Source organism: Chanodichthys erythropterus, chromosome 23 (genome assembly GCF_024489055.1).
Source record: "Chanodichthys erythropterus isolate Z2021 chromosome 23, ASM2448905v1, whole genome shotgun sequence".
Taxonomy (NCBI): domain Eukaryota; kingdom Metazoa; phylum Chordata; class Actinopteri; order Cypriniformes; family Xenocyprididae; genus Chanodichthys; species Chanodichthys erythropterus.
In genome coordinates this window covers 29,166,388-29,182,868 of record NC_090243.1, presented here as the reverse complement: position 1 = coordinate 29,182,868, position 16,481 = coordinate 29,166,388, and the positions used below count along the sequence as shown (strand labels likewise).

The window sequence follows — 16,481 nt, the reverse complement described above, 5'->3', positions numbered from 1 at the left end:
GACGAGGAATAAGAGCCTTATCTAGCGAAACAATCTGTCATTTTCGGAAAAATATATATGTATATACTTTATATAAACAAATGATCGTCTTACAAGTGGTTCTGCCAAAACTGCACTTTTGTATTCTTCAAAAAGCTTATGCTGTACATCCTATGCGTTCCCTATTCTACTTATGGAAAAAACAGAACTGGCACTGTGTTTGTTCCGTAAGTAGAATAGGGAAGGCGTAGGAAGTACAGCATAAGCTTTTTGAAGAATACGAAAGTGCGGTTTTGGCGGAACCACTTGTAAGACGATCATTTGTTTATATAAAGCATATACATTTAATTTTTTTTTTTTTTTTTTTGAAAATGACCGATTGTTTCGCTTTAAAGCCCTTTGAAGCTGCACTGAAAATGTAATTTTGACCTTCAACTGTTTGGAAGCCATTGAAGTCCATTATAAGGACAATAATCCATCTAAAGCCTTAATTTATTTTTGACTGAAGAAAGACATGGACATCTTGGATGACATGGGGGTGAGTAAATTATCAGGGAAATTTTATTTGAAAGTGAACTAATCCTTTAATTTCAACATTTATTTTCCTTATACAGTCTGACGCAAAGCATGCTGGGAATTAGAAATCTGCTGCAACTCAATCATTTTAAGTTCGCTTACTACAATCAAATTTTGAGTTCACACAACTTTTTTTCTATTAAGTACAATGAACTTTCATTATTATTTTAGTGAAACAAACTCATTTCATTTAATTAATTTCACTGTTTGGTTTTACAGTGTTCCAAAGATGTTAAAAGTTCTTCATGGGACCATCAGTAAAGGAGCTTTATTTTTAAGAGTGTCGACTCCCTCAGACTCCTCCAAAAAATATTTGGAGAAAATCACTTGCATCATTACTATCATTTGCTTTGCAGATGCTACTTTGGTTTGATATCATGCATTGACACTCACTTAAAGGGATAGTTCACCCAAAAATGAAAATTTGATGTTTATCTGCTTACCCCCAGTGCATCCAAGATGTAGGTGACTTTTTTTCTTCAGTCGAACGCAAATTATGATTTTTAACCGCAACCGCTGCCCTCTGTCAGTCAAATAATAGCAGTAGATGGGAACTTCAACTATAACAGTAAATAAAACTTGCTTAGACAAATCAAAATTAAACCCTGCGGCTCGTGACGACACATTAATGTCCTAAGACACGAAACGATCGGTTTGTGCGAGAAACCGAACATTATTTATATAATTTTTACCTCTAATACACCACTATGTCCAACTCCGTTCAGCTTCCTGTTAGTGAGTTCAAAAAACGCGTTCTGTTGACGGAAGTGATGTCTCACCCATATACTTCAATGACCTCACTAGCCGAAAGCTGAACGGAGTTGGACATAGTGGTGTATTAAAGTTAAAAAAATATATAAATACTGTTCGGTTTCTCGCACAAACCGATTGTTTCGTGTCTTAGGACATCAATGTGCCGTCACGAGCCGCAGGGTTTAATTTGGATTTGTCTATGGAAGTTTTTTCGACTCTTATTGTTCAAGTTCCCATCTACTGCTATTATTTGACTGACAGACGGCAGCGGTTGCAGTTAAAAATCATAATTTGCGTTGGACTGAAGAAAAAAAGTCCTCTACATCTTGGATGCACTGGGGGTAAGCAGATAAACATCAAATTTTCATTTTTGGGTGAACTATCCCTTTAAGAGTCCAAATACATGTTGTGGCCACTGGGTAGATTGTCTTTTATAAATTTAAAGTCTGTACTGTCCTTGAATGGGTATAAATCAAGACAAATGTGGCAATGTTTACTTAGGATAGTCCTACTCATTTAGTCTCCATCTGGAATACTTAAAAAGAGTTTTAAATCTCCATCAAGGTGGAAAAGAGCTCTTATATGATTTATGGAATAGGGTCATTGGATCAAAAGCAGAAATGGCCACTCCGTTTGTGAACATTGGAAGGAAATCTCCTTTGCAGTGCTTTGTAATTTCTCCCTTTACGTGATGGGAAATGGCTGCATTCGGGATGGCAAAGGACTGACAACTTAATGATTCAAATTTATTTTCAAAGTCGGGCAGAGCACTTTTGTTCCTAGTTTAGTAGGAGAGAATGGAGACTTTTGGATTTTCCAGTCGTCATTTTTACAGGTCAGAGTTCAGTCGTAGTTCAGCATCCGTCTAAGAGCAAAGAAGGATCTCAAATCAAAAATCTATTCATCTACATCAGGCACTCTTAAAGGACGTTCACACTGACAGATCTACAAAGTTGCTCTGCTGTTGGTTGCTATTTGGAGTTTCAGCTGAATCCCATTGTATCCGGTGATGCATTTTGAGAATGACCCATCTCTGTGTTCACACCTATTTTAAATAAAGTGTGTTAATTGGCACAATAAACGTGATTGTTGACTACTTCATTTTCCTGTATTTTGTCACGCTTATATCATACATTTTAGGCCACATTTGTTTGCCATACGTCATTATTTGGTATTGAGTTGAGAAAATTGGCAGTAAAACTGCACAAAAGCAGATCTTTCAGCAAATATCTGTGGTTTGAGCTCTTGATTCTGACTAAGAACAGTGCTGCGTCTCTTTTAGCAGCAAAGTAATACAGTTTCCTCATCCATTTTGATTAAGCTGAAGACTTTAAGCTTTGTGAAAGCTTTCCCTAGCAACATAATAATAACAGCGTTCGTATCTGGTTGTAAGTCAAGGCGTGCGAAGCACATGGGGTCCACTTGACTGATGAGTCACATTCTGCGGACTACAATAGGAACTGAAGCAGATGTTCTGGCTCAGTGATGTCACTGCAACATGTCGTCGCAGTTGTAACAATGCGTTCAGTGTGGGTCACGTCATTCTGCTTTGGAAATCGTTGTTTTTCCGTTATGACCGAGGTGATAAGAGTTCATTGGGTCATTCAATGCATCAGCTGTAATCTGACAGCTTGTTTGAAAGATCTTCACACAACAGCTTTCCTGCGGCAGCAGGGTGGACGTATGTTGGCAACATTTCACCAGAGATGTGTAAAGGGGCGCTCACACTTATAGCATATATGATCAACAATACAGCAACTGTGACCCGTTTCTAAGTGTTTATTCCTGCATAGATACATGATAAGAGCGAGAAGAGGAACTTGTTTACAGAGAAAATGTGTTTGTGGAATGAATGCTGAGCTGTACTCACATGGAGCCACTTGTGGTTCAAGTTTATGACCTGACAGAGGATGAAGTGCCATAAACGAACCTTTCCAAATTAACACACATGCACACACTCACATCTCCTCCTACAGAAAGTAAGACATTATCCAAGGGCCTTGGCTTCATTATGGTCTGTTTCATCTTGTCAAGTGAAATATAGGTAAAAATTAGTCAAGTAGCCATAGCTTTTTAGGGAGAAGTTATTCTGATTCAAGTTTATGAGGCACATGAATGGTTTCCACATTTTGGTTTCATGGTGACTTTAACTACTATAGTACAATGCATCGTCGAAGAAATTAAAGGGTTAGTTCACCCAAAAATTTTGTCATTTATTACTTACCCTCATGTCGTACCACACCCGTAAGACCTTCGTTAATCTTCAGAACACAAATTAAGATATTTTAGTTGAAATCTGATTGCTCTGTGAGGTCTTCATAGGGAGCAATGACATTTCCTCTCTCAAGATCCATAAAGGTACTAAAAACATATTTAAATTGGTTCATGTGAGTACAGTGGTTCAATATTAATATTATAAAGCGACGAGAATATTTTTGGTGCACCAAAAAAAAAAAAACAAAAAAAAAAAACACTTATATAGAGATGGCCGATTTCAAAACACTGATTCAGGAAGATTTGGAGCGTTATGAATCAGCGTGTCGAATCAGCTGTTTGGAGCGCCAAAGTCACGTGATTTCAGCAGTTTGGCTGTTTGACACACGATCCGAATCATGATTCGACACAGAAGAATCGTAACGGTCCGAAGAAATGGCGCACGAGAAATATTCTCGTCGCTTTATAATATTAATATTGAACCACTCGGATTTCAACTAAAATATCTTAATTTGTGTTCTGAAGATTAACGAAGGTCTTACAGGTGTGGAACGGCATGAGGGTGAGTAATAAATTACAGAATTTTAATTTTTGGGTGAACTAACCCTTTAACTAGCTAGACACGACTTTTTCCCAAAATCATGGAAACTTAGTGGCACATCCATCATTCGAACCACATCGGTTCAACAGTATAGGAATAATTTAATGATAGGAAGTATAGGAGTATAGGAATAATGTAATGATGTCATGTAGGTGGAGTAATAACTTCTGCCAATTAATTGGTTTGAGATTGAATTCAGAGAGAATTGCTGTAAATGACAAAATAGAGGTATTCATTCAGAACACTTTTGAAATTTGTCTTTTCATTCTCTTGACAAACTAAAAGACAATGACATTTGTATAGAATGAAAGGTATATATTATCTTGATTATTTTGCTCAAGAGGATGATCAGATTGAGAACAAGTTTGATTTAAAGGGGTCATGAACTGATAAATCAAATTTTCCTTGAGCTTTAGGCATGTTAGAGGTCATCATACTATAAGAATATCCTGTATTCAGTTTTCAGAACTGAAAACTTTCTTATTAGTCCAAAAACAGCCTTTGAGAAAGCCTAGATAACGACTTGTTGTGGAATGTGCTTCTTTATTATGTAATAGTGCGACAAAAGACACCTCTGCAGAAAAAAATCAACGTCTACTTCATCATTGCAACATTAGCTCCAGTCACTGGCCTGTTAGTGAGATGACAAGGGAGAGAAGAGTGATACAGGGCTAAAAATAACATTACCTTTCAAAGGATCCTAATGCTAGGAATATGATTATTTATTTTCAACAATGTTAATGTCTCAATTGAGCATTATTTATTTGTATTCGGTACATTTCACTGTGGATTCTTTGGTAAATCAATTGCATTTCAGCCCAGGCTTTGCAACAGATTTTAGTGATATGGACTCGACAGTAATGCAACAACATGTAAGTAACTGTGTTCATTCTAATACCTGATCTGTGACCAGTGATTTCTGAAATGTAATGATTCATGTATAGTCAGATGTTCTTTGTCTATGTGTCAGTAAATCAAACCAAACGGTCAACTTCACATTGTTTCTAAACTGTGATTAAATTATATATAGAAAGCGATCAAAAGAACGCTCCCTTTACAGTCGCTGGAGCTGTCAATCAAACAGCACAAGTTAATCAGTCACTCTTGCAAAAAAACTCCTGTTTTATTTAACAAATCTCTTATTTACATCGTGTTTGCACTGTAATGATGAAAGCATACGTTAGTGTGCAGAAATTGAGTTGCAATGATGAGATCACTGCTTTCATGAGCTCAATATCATGTCTTTGATCAGCTACAATGCTCATCACTGCAACCTTTCATGCCACAATCCAAATATATAATGCCATAGATCTGAATGTAATGCTATAATCAACACTTTTCATGATTAGTTAACCTAAGTTTTTGAGAGGGTTCCGCATAGAGAGTAATACTTAGCTATTTCATATTCAAAGATGTCAGCCAATCACAGTAGTGGGCATTTACACTGAAGTCTCACAGCAGACACGACCCTTAAAACAGAGCGTTCAAATCAGAGGGCTGAAATCAGGGTAGGAAAAAGGCCTTTTATTTCTAAATTATAACACTTTTTGATGTTTTGAACTTTATAAAACAATAAAACATTGCAGTTTATGACCCCTTTAAGTCAACGTCAGACTAACAAGAAACTAGGCTGCTATTCACAGGTCGAGAGCTGTTGCGATACTGTTTGCGAATGTTAATTGGAACTATGGTTTCAGGGGTAATTAAATTATGGATTAACAATGGAACTTGAGACCTAGGGCCAGATTTACAAAACAATCCCAAAGAAGCACCTATGGGAGAGGAAATTTCTGCGCGTTATCTACTGCAAATTAAAGAACACAGATGCAGCCGGATAATTTCCATAATGAACAACGCAATGTACTAAGAGCGGCGCAAATTAGCGTCTGGTATAAGACATGCTTTTTTGGGGCGGTAAATAATGGCGCAAATACCAGTAAATTGACTAGCGCAAACCTTAGTAAATCACCTTGTATGATTCATTTAAATACTCTCTCCTCCCATAAATTTTGCACCTGAAAGGGAAACTCCTACAAATGCATATGCAATAAGGTCAGCCACAAAAATAACTGTGTCCACACCTTTTCAGCACTGATTTTTCACTGTGTGTCTTTAGTAAATCCTGACAGTAGTTTTTATCGCCAAAAGAGTGTTTGCGTTGGTGCAGGCTGTTAGTAAATCTGGCCCCTAGTTGGAGACTCCTAACAATGCTTTTGGGTAACACACCCCTGGTTGGTTAAGCTTTACTGGTGAGCAGCATGGCTATTGTGATCTGCCAACTAAGCACTTTACCAAATAAACCAGCATGGAAATTCATGCTTTTCGTCAATGAAAATCAGGCTCTTAACACTGGCTTGTCCCTGCGAGTGGGGGACAATAATTTTGAGGGTTGTGGTGGTGTCGCTGATTTATGTCTGAAGCACTGCATCTCCGTTCCAGGCAATGAATGACCACATTTTTATTACAACACCAATCCAACATTCAAATACACAAATGTGAACTAATATGCATGTATTGAACTTATTCACCCTCTTATAAATCCTCAACCAAATGCAGGAAACAAAACGTCATGATTGGTGCACAGTGGCCAAATAATGTCCTAATGTTTGATAGATAAATCTGTCTTAGAGGATCATAGCGAAACTGCAAACTCTGCCAGTATTGGAGATACTAATACTTCTTCCATCTATTGTTCCAGTCACGGATATTGTCTTTTTCTTTACTTGGCAAGATGACATAAACCGAAGGGTTTTGCTCAGCTTCAGCGCATTCCTGATGAGTACTGAGTAATGAGTTCCTCTCAAAATCTTTAATCATGAAAACCTCAGACCTCTCTTTGGATTAGGAACAAGAGGAGTTTCCTTGCTTTCAGTAATGGTTGAGCGAGTGAATGAGTGATGGGGCCAAAATGTCCGATCGTACTTTTATTGCATCTGTTATAATATTGACTTACAGTGGGAAGCGTTGCACCCCACCCTTCTGTGAAACTGCACACCAGCGTTCCCACAGCTGGCCAATGGGGCTAAATGCATGCAGTCAAGTATGATCCCAGAAACAAGCTCAAGAAGGTGTGAGTGCCCTCACAAAATGTTGTTTCCTTCTTTCCTTTTGTCCCAGGCAAGGGTAGTTCCAGTCTCTCCTCCGATGTGAGCTCCAGCACTGATCATACACCCACCAAAGCTCCCAAGAATGTGGCAACCAGTGAAGGTAAACCATCTGGTCTTCATTATGAGCCAAAACGCCTGCTTAACTCCCATTGGCTCTTCCTCTTTGCCCTCTCTCTCTTTATGAAATGCTTAACATTTTGGAGCAAACTTATATGCTTGTAGGATAACCTGGAAATTGAAAACAAACTCGATGTTCCCATCAGAACTAACCACAGTGTGTGTGGTTGTTTTTCTTAGAGGTTCTCTTGAAATTAGGAAAACATCATCTAGATGTTTTTACATTACAGTGGTGTGGACATTACCCATCGCATCTCCGCACTGTACTGTAAAAACAGCTAATAAAAAAAGACAGTAAATCTGGTAATCCCTGTGTGAGTTTCCCTTGGCCTTATGCATCATAGATTCTCATATACTACGATCTGTGCTGGTCCAGGACCTCCCCAGTAGACATATTCCACATATTAGATTACTCTATATTAGAGATGTTTTGTAACATGATAGGACTAACACTTACAACGTTCTTTTGCATTCCTTTCCATTAGGGATAACCCATTTTACCCAAGTTATTATATTTATCAGTACATGTTTAAACAAACTTGTTCATTTATTGGTTCCATAGACGTTTTGGTTTCATTACTGTAAACCTTGTCTGCAAAAAGCTTGTAAATATTTTTATTGTGAATTTGGCATGGGATCTCCATCTGCTGGGTGCTGAGAACTGAGCTAAACCATCACCTCGTCGCCAATCGCATGCGTATACTAACGAAACGATTATGCAGTGCTTTAGACCAAGTATGTGACGCAGATGCTTCTTGATTCTTATTTGAAGTCATTGCATTACAAAATGTGTCAGAGCAGAATCTAATTGATAATGCAATGCAAATACATGAGAGGTGCCTTAGTGGTAATTAGCATAAGCCGTCTTCATCTATGGTCTGGTTTCACTTGCATGCCAACTACTGTCATATAGCAACAGTTTGCAAATAATGTTGAGCAAGTTACTAAAAGTTAAACTGTCAACATTGTTACTTACACTGTCTACATGCTTAAAGCTAGATAAAGTTAATTAAACTCAACATGTTTATAGCAAAAGTTCTAAGTTAAACTGTCGGCATTTTTATAGCTAGTTATAGTTAACTGTTGAGATGTTTATAGTTAAAGTTCAACCATCAACGGCTAGTTCAGGTTAGTTTACCTGTCTTCATGTTTACAGCTAGTTAAAGTTAGTTAAAATGTTAGCATGTTTATAGCTAAACTTAGTTTAACTGTTGACATGTGATAGCTAAAGTTAGCTGATAACATAGTTAAAGTTAGTTCAGCTGTTAACAAGTGTGAAGTTAAAGTTAAAATGTTGACATGTTTATAGCTAACTAAAGTTAGTTAAACTTTTGATGTTTACAGCTAGTTTAAGTTATCCAAATGTTGATTTGTTATACCTAAAGTTAGTTAAATTGTAAACATGTTTATAGTTAGTTAAACTGTCTTCATATCTATAAATGGTTAACGTTTGTTAAACTGTCTTCATGTTTACAGCTAAAGTTAAACTATTAGCATGTTTATAGCTAAACTTAGTTTAACTGCTGACGTTAACTTAAGTTAGCTAATGTTATCATGTTTATAGTTAAATTTAGTTCAACTGTCAAAAAGTTTATTGTTAAATTTAAACTGTTGACATGCTTATAGCAAGTTAACTTAAACTGTTGACATTTTATAACTAGTTAAGTTAGTTCATCTGTCAACATTTTTATAACTAGTTATATTTAACTGTTGACATGTTTATAGTGAAAGTTATTTAAATGTTGATTTGTTATAGCTAAAGTTAGTTAAACTTTCAAAAGGTTATAGCTAGTTCAGGTTAGTTAAACTGTCTTCATTTTTACAGCTGGTAAAAGTTAGTTAAAATGTTAGCATGTTTATAGCTAAACTTAGTTTAATTGTTGACATGTGATAGCTAAAGTTAGCTGATAACATAGTTAAAGTTAGTTCAGCTGTCAACAAGTGTGAAGTTAAAGTTAAAATGTTGACATGTTTATAGCTAACTAAAGTTAGTTAAACTTTTGATGTTTACAGCTAGTTAAAGTTATCCAAATGTTGATTTGTTATACCTAAAGTTAGTTAAATTGTAAACATGTTTATAGTTAGTTAGTTAAACAGTCTTCATATCTATAAATGGTTAACGTTTGTTAAACTGTCTTCATGTTTTACAGCTAGTTAAAGTTAAACTGTTAGCATGTTTATAGCTAAACTTAGTTTAACTGCTGACGTGTTAGCTAATGTTATCATGTTTATAGTTAAATTTAGTTCAACTGTCAAAAAGTTTATAGTTAAATTTAAACTGTTGACATGCTTATAGCTAGTTAACTTAAACTGTTGACATTTTATAACTAGTTAAGTAAGTTCAACTGTCAACATTTTTATAACTAGTTATATTTAACTGTTGACATGTTTATAGTGAAAATTATTCAAATGTTGATTTGTTATAGCTAAAGTTAGTTAAACTTTCAAAAGGTTATAGCTAGTTCAGGTTAGTTAAACTGTCTTCATGTTTACAGCTAGTTAAAGTCAGTTAAACTGTTATCATGTTTATAAGTAAAATTTATTTGAACTGTTGACATGTTATAACTAATGTTAGTTTAACTGTTAACATGTTTATAAAGTTAAACTGTTGACATGTATACAGCTGGTTAAAGTTATCCAAATGTTGATTTAAGTTAGTTAAATTGTAAACATGTTTATACAGTAGTTAGTTTAACTGTCTTTGTTTATAGCTAGTTAAAGTTAGTTAAACCGTCTTCATGTTTACAGCTAAAGTTTGTTAAACTGTTAGCATGTTTATGGCTAAACATGTTTATAGTTAAATTTAGTTCAACTGTCAACAAGTTTATAGTTAAAGTTAAACTGTTGACATGTTTATAGTTAGTTAAACTGTTGACATGTCATCAGTTAAACTGTTAAATGCTTTGCATGTTTATATGTAGTTAGCAGTACTCAGATAAACTAAAAATAGCTATCTTAATAACATGTGGCACAGTGTTTGTTAATGGCACAAACATTTCAAAGTATCTCTATCACCCTCTTGAGTACTGGAGGCTTCTTACAGGTTTTTTGCAATATGTCATTAAGATATCTAAACTTTAGAAATTATATACATTTCCATGAATCCATTCTATTTAACTTATCATTATACTGCATTGAGTTGGATGTTTCAGTTTAAAGTCAGTATGTGGTTGGGCACCACCACAGCTCCCTGAGAAACTGTTTTCCAGGTTGGCACGGTTCTTGTTACACTGTGGTACCCACCCTACTCGGGCTTTACGCCAGGGAAATCGGGTCCAACTCCATATTGTCCCCAAAATGGGGCATCTGGTGTGTGTGTGTGTGTGTGTGTGTGTGTGTGTGTGTGAAAAAGAGCGAGCCAGGTGCTAATTGAGTGTGACCTGCGATTATGGTCGTAGTTGTAGTATTTCATAGTTTTCTTGGCTCAAACAGGGGGAACAATGAATATCAACAGACATTTCACTAAGCAACGCCCAGCATTAATGAGGGCAACATAGTGTGCGTGTAAAGCAGCCAATATGTGTGGTTCAGTAAGGGTAGCTCAAAACATTAGGTAAATGAAAATGAGGTTAAAGTCAATATTAAAGCTATGATTAGATGTTTAAGCTGTGTGAAGAACTTGGAAACTCTTCCCCCCTAAATTTAACAAAGACATAATGTGTTCACATAAAAGTTTAAATGTTAAACACACTGTACTGGCCTTTATAAATGACAGGGATCCAGTAAGGGAGTTGAGCTAGTTGCTAAGAAACAATAGCCGCTGCTTAAAGTCAACATGAAGCAGCGTTCGCAACCCATTTTAGTTCCATAACGTAAAGTTTTTACAAGTGAAACGGGATATTCAAAGGGGGAAAAGTTGGGACTTGATTTTATTCTTCAGGAATTGATTGGATTGTAAAAAGATGGGTGTTGAGCTAGACCTATATATTAAAGTCGGCATGAAACGGAAGTTACGCTAATCTTTTTTTCCCTATTGTGTCATATATATGAGTGAAACGGCTTCTGGAACAAGAACAAATGTAGGGCGGGGCTTGATTTTTTTTCCATTAGAAATTGATTGGATGGTTGTGGTTTGCTATTGGTGGATCTCATGTGAGTGACAGGTTGCCCCGCCCTCGTCATCAGAGAAGAGATGTTGCTGCAAGAGAGAGGGGAAGTTATTCTGATTCAATATTACGAGCCACATGAATGTAAAACAATAATGATGTGCACAGATAAATCGTTTATAATAAATACTGAAATTTTCAATTAAATAAAACAAGATTTTGTTCAAATCAATTTTGATTTCATGGTGACTTTAAAGGGTTAGATCACCCAAAAAACGAAAATTCAGTCATTAATTACTCACCCTCATGTCGTTCCACACCCGCAAGACCTTCGTTTATCTTCAGAACACATATTAAGATATTTTTGATAAAATCCAATGGCTCAGTGAGGCCTTCATAGCCAGCAAGTTAATTAACACTTTCAAATGCCCAGAAAGCTACTAAAGACATATTTAAAACAGTTCATGTGACTACAGTGGTTCAACCTTAATGTTATGAAGCGACGAGAATACTTTATGGGCGCCAAAAAAACAAAATAACGACTATTTTCAACAATATCTAGTGATGGGCGATTTCGCAGCTTTACAAATATTTTGCTTTGAATCAGTGGTTCGGAGTGTGTATCAAACTGCCAAAGTCACGTGATTTCAGTAAATGAGGCTTCGTTACATCATAAGTGTTTTGAAATTGGGGGGCGTGACTTTGGAAGTTTGACAGATCGTTTGGCAGATCGTTAAAATAGAGCCCTCTCTCTCTCACACACACACGCACACACACATAATGTAAAGACCTTGATTCCCTCTATATTTATGCCTTCAGGGAAGGATGAAACCCACTTGTGTGGGACGGCGCTTCCCACAGGATAAACACATGTGAGTGTGTCTGAAATGTCAGGATAATTCATATTGTCAGTCAGGAGACTGTTTGACCACAGTGATGTGTACTTTCTCCAAGTATGGATATGCCACAAACACACACAATGCCTGGAGGACTGACAAAGGCTTGGCATTGTGAATGTCCAATTCTCTAAGAAATCATATACAGTATGTGTAAATTGTGGAGGCAGTTCACCATATTTTTGGGTGCGGTAATTTTAGTAAAACATATGTCTTCATTAATTGAGACAGGTCTTACTTTTATGGGTTTTACTTTAAACATAATACACATAAATCATATGATTGCTTTATATTTAAACATGATCCTACAGGGTCCAAAATGAACACTCACACACATAAAAATCTCAATAGCAACAAAAACGGGAATACAAGAAAATAAAATGTAGGCCGATTGGTAAAGTAAATAACATGGAGCAACTAGCCCTATAAAAGTCAGAAGTTTATAGCCAGCTTTTCAAAGTATGGGAAAGTCTTGAACCAAACCATAAAATGCCCAAAGACAACCATTAAATTGCTCTAAATGCCTTCTGCCAACCATCTTACCATCATTCATATAATTCTGGACTTGTGATACACCATTTTTTTTTACCTCTTGTCGAATGTAAAAATGCTCCTAATGACAGATGATGCTCCTCTCTGTGGTACTGGTTGATTTTGAAAGACTCAGATCCAGCGCTGTAGAGGTTTTCTAGCGAACACACATTTCGAACACCTGCAGCCTTCGTCTGTTTTCCACAATCTCTGAGGCATCTGGTTGTTCAGCTGGAAAAAGGAACAGTAGATAGACCACCCTCGTTCATCTAAACTTCAGGGGATATTTGAGAGTTTATTTCAAAGAACACCATGACGCTAATAAAACCTCTTTAAGCCTAAAAGATAATGCTCAGTGGAACATCTCAAATTATATGGAAAACATCTAAAAGTGGGACAATTTTCAAGTGGAGCATGAAAGCCACTGCTTTGCCATCTTAAAAAGAATCGTCTGTCTCTCTTTTTCAAGACAAATACAACACAGAGTTCCCAGCTTATGAATAGCTAAATTTAGCTCTACTTCATCCTTACAAATGGCCATACAATATAAGAGAGAATATCATGAGGTGCTTAGCTAAAGCAGTTAAAATGCTTTAGTCTCCGACGTTCACATCCCTTATTTGGGATGTGGTTCAAAATATACACTATAAGTTCAGGCCTGGCCTAGAAATGGTTGTCCCTGGATAGTTTTCTTTGGCTACACATGTGTTTAAGGTGTGGTTTCACTACAAATTGTTCAAGGGCGAATAACAAATTATGAGACCAGAGCTGTTAGCACAGGAGGATTATTAACCCTGTTTGTGGTACTACTTGGTTAGTTCTTGTGTAAAAAATATTAAATCTTTTCCTCAACTTTTAAAGGTTTAGTCAAACTTGTAGGGTCATTAAAAACAAATATCCCCTTTGGACATGACTTTTGGCCAATACTGTATATTGATTGGTCCAGAGTACTTTTATAATGGTCCAATTGTTTCCATTTCCAAGTTCCAAGATCATCTTAAAGGGGACCTATTATGCCCCTTTTCACAAGATGTAATATTGAATTCTGGTGTCCCCAGAATGTGTCTGTGAAGTTTCAGCTCAAAATACTTCACAGATCATTTATTATTATATCTTGTCAAATTTGATCCTATTTGGGTGTGAGCAAAAACAATGGGCCCTATTTTAACAATCTAAACGCAAAGTGAAAAACGGTCCGTGCACCGGGGCGCATTTTTGGAATGGGTTTTCCCTATTCTCCTAATGAGTAATGGGCGTAACGTTCAATAAACCAATCAGAGTGTCATCTCCCATTCCCTTTAAGAGCGAGATGCGCTCGTGTCATGGCGGATTGCTATTTACATGGCAGAATTTGTTGGCGGAAAAGCTGAACGCTTTTCAAGCGAAGAAACCGATCTGCTCGTGCGCGAAGTTAAAGCGGGCTTGCAAATGCAGGCTTTCAAATAGCTCCACGCGATGAGTCAATTAATATATATGTGTGTGTATTGGCACGACTGTTCAATTAATTAGCCAATTTCGTTCATCATTATAAGTAGTAATAGGCTGAATTGAAAATAGGTAGCCTAATTCTAATACACGCAATGACTATTCATCATTACATTTTTATATTTATGCATTTACTAATTTAAGGACGTGGCGCTGAACGGGAAAACTCGAACGGCGCCGGATGCAAACTAGCAAACACACTTGCGCTGCGCCTTGCGTCACATTGTGCTGGGTGTATTATAGTGTATTACAACTTTTAGAATGAAACTGGATGTTTCTAAATGGTTAGTGGATACATTTATGTAGTTGCTGTGCAGTTGATTCAACTCATCGACTAGCGTGTGTCGTCATGTTAATCTTTTGTGCAAATCCAGTGTTGAATTGATCCTCGTTTGTGAAGCAGTCCGGCATAAAAAGACGGCATGGTAACAACAATCTACTACAACAACTCTTCCTCTTCTCTAAAGCAGCCCAACATGGCCTCAGCCCCTTTGTTGCGTGTTCCTGGGGTCGGGGTTTATGTAAATTTTGGGGTTTGTGATGTCACCAACTTGGGAAGAAGCTAACCATTTGCTGTAGTCCTTAAAAATCGATTTCTGTAAAATAAAACATCTCCCTTTGCATTGAACTTAGAGCGCTGTAACTTAGCAGATGTTTATGCTCAAACAGCAACATTACACACTAACAAAAAAAAAAAAAAAAAAAAAAAAATGAAACCATAATCAAGGACCTCTTCAATGCATTAGAACCTCCATTAAAAAAGAGGGAGTAAAGTGTAAATCTATTTTTTAAATCATATATTGGAGTTTATTTGAACAAACGCATGGGAGAATTCCCAGCAGGAGTTATCTACACCCTCCTACTGTCCTGCTTCTGCAAGAGTGTTATGTGAACTCGTGTTCTCACTGCCCACGCTGTGAGGTCAGTGGAGGTGAAGTTTAACAGTCTAAGCACGGCAATGCAGTCAGCCTTTGCTGTATTCAAGCTTTCTCTCTCCTCATGGGTGGACAAGTGCTCCTGTCATTAACAGTTGTTTGTAAACTTCTTGATTACTAACATTCCCTCTTCATATTTGTTTTCATCATTCAGATTTGCACAATGTGTGGGGTGTCAGTGTGGATCGTCTCTTGTGTGAGTACGAGTGGAAGTTTGTTATACTGGGCCTCAGAGACCTGCACTAAGGAGTAATGGGGTTTTAAGTAAGGCCAAGTGACAGTACTGATTACTTATGATGAGCACTAAATAACAGCAGATTGGACAGTTCAGCCCTAGTAAAACCTATTAATCAACTTCTCCCGATTCAGACCGATTGCTTTGCCAAAGACTTTCAGCTTCAGTAAATAGCCTATTGCATAAACAGAGATGTGGGGGAGTATACAGCAGATTTATTTTGCTATGGATTAAACTGTACAATACCAAAGTCAAATGTCATAATTTAAACATGGCATGCTGGAGTGTGCGGTTTCTGCAGATGCAGTTTGATCTGTTTCTTTGTGACATTTCCATATTATTTCATTGGGAAACTGTGTTCTATGAAGCAAAAATTTACAACTACCCTCGATGGTTTACTGCTTATCTTTCAAATACTAATGAATGATTTCAGTGTCTTCAAAACAGTTAAATGAATTAGTGAACTGAGGAAACAAAAAAATAAATTGTCTGCACAAATTAGCGAATCGAGGGAACGAAATAGTAAATCGTCCACATGATTTAATGATTCAAAGGAACGAATTAGTAAATCACCCTCACGAATTAGCGAATCGAGGGAACAGAATAGTAAATCATCAGCGCAAAGTAGCGAATCGAGGGAACTAAATAGTAAATTGTGTGCACGACTTAGTGAATCAAGGGGACAAAATAATAAATCCTGTGCTTGATATAGGAATTCGAGGGAACTTGGTCACGGTTTACTTTTTTCTTGCATGTCATGTAGGAGCTCTGTAAGAATCAGCTGTTCTGCATGAATATCTGAATTTTTTTGTTTCAAACTAATCAAGTGAATTATTCAGTGACTTGCTCACAGAGACGGTCACTCATTTAATTCCTGAATGAACCAGTGGTTTTGAACAAATTGGTTGAGTCAATGATTCAATAACTCATTCATAAAGACACTTGTCCCCACCTACTGGTGTGATGTTCCAAAATGCCATGCACAGATTGAAGACATCCAGCCAAT

The 16,481-nt window shown here is 36.8% G+C and overlaps 1 protein-coding gene across 1 annotated transcript in view; it reads left to right on the top strand.

The window, feature by feature from the left end:
- si:dkey-192l18.9 (F-box/LRR-repeat protein 7) overlaps positions 1 to 16,481 on the top strand; it is a 50,482-nt gene that overhangs the window by 5,485 nt on the left and 28,516 nt on the right. Inside the window, exon 2 of the mRNA XM_067378643.1 lies at positions 7,241 to 7,330. Within this exon, the coding sequence (XP_067234744.1) occupies positions 7,241 to 7,330 (90 nt within the window). The remainder of the gene's footprint in view (positions 1 to 7,240; positions 7,331 to 16,481) is intronic.